Source organism: Liolophura sinensis, chromosome 5 (assembly GCF_032854445.1).
Source record: "Liolophura sinensis isolate JHLJ2023 chromosome 5, CUHK_Ljap_v2, whole genome shotgun sequence".
In the NCBI taxonomy this organism is placed as follows: domain Eukaryota; kingdom Metazoa; phylum Mollusca; class Polyplacophora; order Chitonida; family Chitonidae; genus Liolophura; species Liolophura sinensis.
Window position 1 is genome coordinate 13035899 of NC_088299.1, and position 5865 is coordinate 13041763.

A 5865-nucleotide genomic window follows, 5' to 3' on the forward strand; every position below is an offset into this window, starting at 1 on the left:
TTTAAAAGTCTCATACAAATAAAAGGGACATCCAATAGTCCACAAGTGAGGTGGAGAGTTTGAATCCACGTGAGGCTCAAACCAGAAGCGCGTGAAGGTGCACAACAGTAACGGGCAAAGAATAAATAAAATGAATTCAGTATGTAACAGCAATATTATTGGTTTATTTTATGTACTGTCAAGTACTATTCCGAGATTCAGATATTTAATAAAAATAAATAAATATTTTTTTATTTGATATATTAATATAATTTAAATAAATAAATTCGACAGGGCGTTCCCTCATTCCAGGCATGTTAATTCCGTCAACTTCTTGATACACGTGCTTGTCTTTAACATTGGCTAGGATTTCGCAATTGTTGCACGGACAATGGCCAACTGGAACTTTTTACTTGGGCGTACACTTACAGTATCACAACCATGCCATCTTTCTGGTTTCCAATTTTCTCTTTGATTTTGTTTATACACGTATCATACAAATATCTAGAACGTTTCTTTAAAAAAAATTCCGAAAATTCTCCTTTCAAAGGAAGACCAGAAAGATAGTTAACACTGATAAGCCTATAAGCCTGATAATTCTATATACTAGGAATAACACTAGGGCAACGTAGGCGAGAAAGTTAGGCGAAATTTCATTGTTAGTTACCTTTGAAAGGAAGTCCAATGTGATATTACTTTTTAGCTCTGATTTGTCTTGTTAGTTATAGAATTACAGTCCATTTGTCGATGTCCAGCGTCGATTTGCGATTGGTCCGTTCCGATTGGTCAGCTCAGTTTAAGCTTCCTCCCCACCTTCTTCTTCCTCATCAAATTCGCCCTCCTCCTCAGCAGTGGCATCCTGGTACTGCTGGTACTCAGATACCAAGTCGTTCATGTTGGACTCGGCCTCAGTGAACTCCATCTCATCCATACCCTCACCGGTGTACCAATGGAGGAAAGCCTTACGACGGAACATGGCCGTGAACTGCTCAGAGATGCGCTTGAACAGCTCCTGGATGGCTGTGCTGTTGCCGATAAATGTGGCTGACATCTTGAGACCACGAGGTGGAATATCGCATACAGCGGTCTTGACGTTGTTGGGGATCCATTCAACGAAGTAGCTGCTGTTCTTGTTTTGGACGTTCAGCATCTGTTCATCCACCTCTTTCATGGACATACGACCACGGAACATGGCAGCCACGGTCAGGTAACGGCCGTGACGGGGATCGCAGGCGGCCATCATGTTTTTGGCATCAAACATCTGCTGGGTGAGCTCTGGTACAGTCAGGGCTCTGTACTGCTGGCTACCTCGGGAGGTGAGAGGGGCAAACCCAGGCATGAAGAAATGGAGACGGGGGAAGGGTACCATGTTGACAGCTAGTTTACGGAGGTCAGCGTTGAGTTGACCGGGGAATCGCAGACACGTAGTCACACCAGACATTGTGGCGGAGACCAGATGGTTCAAGTCCCCGTATGTTGGGGTGGTCAGCTTCAAGGTTCGGAAACAGATGTCGTAGAGAGCCTCGTTGTCGATACAGAAGGATTCGTCTGTGTTCTCGACCAGTTGATGGACAGACAGGGTAGCGTTGTAAGGTTCCACAACGGTGTCTGACACCTAGAAATTCATCAAAGAAAAGGAAAGAAATCAAAATATATACCTTACATTTTAAACTGTATAGAATAGACGTGCACCGCAGGGTATTCTTGTCTAATAAACAGGTTCAAGATAAAGCGAAATTAACTTCACAGAATATTACCTAAGGAACATTCGGGGATATTTTTCTTAAATAGGCATATAGGCCGTTACTATCTTCAAATTTACCTTTACTCTACAGTAAAGCCCCTTTGGATATGGATCAACGCTCTGAAATATACAGTATACTGTATGTAAGAATGACCCACCTTTGGTGAAGGGACGACGGAGAAGGTGTTCATCACCCTATCGGGGTACTCCTCTCGGATCTTGCTGATGAGAAGGGTACCCATGCCAGATCCGGTACCCCCACCCAGAGAGTGGGTCAGCTGGAACCCCTGCAGACAGTCACAGCTCTCCGCCTCTTTGCGGACTACATCGAGAACGGAGTCGACCAGCTCAGCCCCTTCCGTGTAGTGGCCCTTGGCCCAGTTGTTACCGGCACCGCTCTGACCGAAAACAAAGTTATCCGGTCTGAAGATCTGACCGAATGGGCCGGAGCGAACGGAATCCATGGTACCGGGCTCCAGGTCGACCAGCACGGCGCGGGGCACATATTTGCCACCTGGGGAAAAAATAACAAAACCATAATCATAGTACTGCGGCAAGTACTGATCTATGACATGCGACACATTTATTATTTTAAGGCATGTTTAATTAAAGAGACCATCTTAGATTTATGTGTAGTTTTGGCGGTAATCTGTCTGAATGATCTTTCACTGATACCTGGTATCTAGTCAACTATATACGCTGAATGTGATATAGGAGAAATTGCAGCACATTGCGATGTAAGCTGGAATTGTTGCAGGGAGTTACAGATTCAAACAATTCGCCACATATGAGAAGAAAAAATTCCATAAAAAGGAAACAAATCCGATAATTTGGTGATTTAGAGTCCTAGCTAAACCGCATTTTTTTGTGGAACTTTTGTCCTACCTGTAGCCTCGTTGTAGTAGACGTTTATTCTCTCAAGCTGAAGATCAGAATCACCGTGGTAGGTTCCGGTGGGGTCGATTCCGTGCTCGTCCGAGATCACCTCCCAGAACTAAGAAAAATAGATAAATGTATTATTTTTTTTAAAAAATCGCTCATATAGTGAATACACGAGTATGTTAGCACAATTGTGAAAAGTTGATCAAGCTGAAATATGTCTTTGGTTAATTTTACATTCATTATTTTTATGTATTATATATTTACTCATGTGTCTGGTGTTTGATGCCACGTTTTAAACTTATATCATGCGTAGCGATCGATTGAGCCCGCAAGTGGTCTCCCTATAAAATAGACATTTATGTATAAAGATGTTTGACTAATGTATATGGCTTAACATTTAAGTGTACGTCTTACCTTAGCGCCGATCTGGTTTCCGCACTGGCCGGCCTGAAGGTGGACGATTTCTCTCATGGTGTCGGGAGGTTGGGTTGAACAGGTTGGTTGAGGCTTGAAGGTAAGACTGAAATGCTTGATGATTAACTGTCGTATTCCTCTCTTTTTATACGATTTTAGAGTCAAACTTCACATAGTAACAGTCAAGATCCGCTTCGAAATATAGTCCTAAATATGCCATTACGAATTGATTAACTCCAAGTGCTTTTCTGCGGAGCGATATTTCCATGGAGAAGATTATGGTCAAATGCGGACGAGTTATGACCTGCTATAACCATGTACCTTAAATGTGACGTATGTATAGATGGGAACAATACATCGCTGCGCCGTAAAACCCCACTCAAATTAATAATCTATAAGTTGGGAGATTACGCTAAGCTGTTTACCACACTCAGTGCGCTAAACGGCGCGAAACACCATTGTGACTCCCTGGACTTGAGTGTTTCTCACCGTGTTAATCTGTTTGTTTACTTTGTTAATAACAAAGTTTAGTTCGTCTATTGCAATCACGCTTTAATCTGTTGTGGATCGACGTGTCAAAGTATAGGAGTAGAAATCTCATGTGCGGGCCTGTATTTTCATGGGAACCCTCAATCAATGTCAAAAACAGCAAAGTTGATTACCTGTTTATACCACTTCTGCACGACTATGGCTCCAAAAACACATTGACCATGGCACGAAAGGATTTGATGCACAAATATTTCTGCTGACAGTGTCACACCAATCTTTCAAAATATCTACGCGTATTTTACAAGTTCACTGTGAAATTTTTCAGAAATCTATTTTAATTTGCTACCACACCATTCTATGACCTCTTTTAATGTTATATGCCCTAATCACCGTTAAGAAACGAAGGATCATATCAACATTAAAAATATATATTTTGAATTTTGTATACTGTGTAAATATGATATTATTTATGTAACCATGCACATAAAGTGTAGGTGCTCAGGGCAGAAAAATAAAGCCAACACGAGAGTTGTTATACACACACAAAAAAAAAAATTAAAAAACGTGGAAATTAACCGGTGAGTACTTATTATTACAGGTTGTTTGAAAACTGATTTACATCCATTCCACAATGATTCATAAGTGCAATATTCTTGAGTGCGGTGTAATTCCCCTATTAAATAGATCAATAAATCAGTAAATTGATTTATTTATTTCACGGGTGTTTTACGCCGTACTCAAGAATATTTCACTTATACGACGGCGGCCAGAAATATAGTGGGAGAAAACATAACTCAGTAAATAAATTAACTAATAGACGGATTTTTTCTGCACACCAGATAATTCCAAATTAATACGCTTTTTATCTAATCGCGCATAAATTAGTAATTTCAATAGATATTACACATGTATTTATATGAGAGAATTACTTTAGTATGGGTAATTTTTTTCAATAAAATTTGCAACAATGGCTTTGCAGTTCTCAGTTATGTGAAATTTTTACTGTTCTTTGTTGTTTTTTATTTCTCAGTTATGTGACTTATCTTCGGGTTTTATTTTCTCCCCTCTGGAATATAAAGCTAACATTTACACGCAGCTTCCGTTATTTTTCCAGTGTTAATGGACATCCTTGATTTTGTCTGTCTATCATCCGGGAAATATTTCATTCATTAAAATAAGGGATATACAGTGTACTTTATGTCGGAGGAAAGATGTTCAGCGGAGCGTAAAAACGCACATGTATTTAATCATTTTTTATCAACTAAAAACACATTGATTACCAGAGTGGATCACTTAATACTGTCTTTACAATGAAGTAACACTGTTCAATTCAGTTAATAAAAAAATTTGTAGATAACGGAAATTTGTTCAAGTAAAAACCATCGCCACAGGATATCGCTCCTTGACCGTGAGGCAATGTGTTCGAATCCAGCAGTCGCTCGGTTGTTAAATGACTAGTGTCCAAATTTAGCTAATGGTTCTAATTTAAAACATTATAATCGGTATATTACCGGGAGGGTTTCTAAGGAACGTAATAATGAGTTTAAATATACCTAAACAATAAATTTACCGCCCAGCCGATCTGCAGCTGGCCACAGCTGAGGTCATATATGACCAACCCAAGTGCAGCTGGCCTAAATAACCTGGGAATTCCATCAAAACGATATCCTTTTCGACATAGAAGCAAACATATTGCTGTTTCAATATTGAACCTATACTGGACGACATTCCGATTTATGACACTGACATCTCTGACCAGACTTTAGATTCTGAGATTTCAGACGTTGAATTTGATCTTTGTCAACTTGAAGGCATTTCCTTGTACACTGGCAATACAGACTGGTCAGCTATAGTTATATTGTATATTTCATGTGTTCATCTTAGAATGTAGTATTTATTGACTGTTCTTTCCCTCTGATCGCTTCACAGTAAATATCATTCTATTCCCCGAGGAATACTAAATTCATACCAAAATGCGAAGACAATGTTGTTATTGGCATTCCTAATAACCCATGCGGTCGCTGTGAGTTCGAGTCCAGCTCATGTTGGCTTCCTCTCCGGCCCTAAGTGGGAAGGTCTGACAGCACCCTCCGCATGGTCGTGGGTTTCCTACCGGGCTCTGCCCGGTTTCATCCCACCATAATACTGGCAGCCGTCGTATAAGTAAAATATTCTTGAGAACGGCGTGAAACACCAATCAAATAAATAGCCTATGCCTATATAGTCGTGTTCAATAAAAAAAGTGGACGTCGTCGTCAGAGGACATATATTTGCTATCTATCAGTTTTAAGTTCAGTGAAGCTTGAGGTTTCAGTCGACTGCGGCGCCCATAGTCTTTTGATTTCAGCCAGCTCTTG

At 40.3% G+C, this 5865-nt stretch overlaps 1 protein-coding gene across 1 annotated transcript; it reads right to left on the reverse strand.

Moving 5' to 3' along the window:
• Positions 1-775: 775 nt before the first annotated feature.
• Positions 776-3076, reverse strand: LOC135465566 (tubulin beta chain). The gene is made up of 4 exons (XM_064742816.1): positions 3020-3076; positions 2609-2717; positions 1882-2237; positions 776-1594 (listed from the first exon to the last, which is right to left on the reverse strand). Exons 1-4 carry the CDS (start codon positions 3074-3076, stop codon positions 776-778), a joined length of 1341 nt encoding a protein of 446 aa, XP_064598886.1.
• Between the last annotated feature and the right edge of the window lie 2789 nt (positions 3077-5865).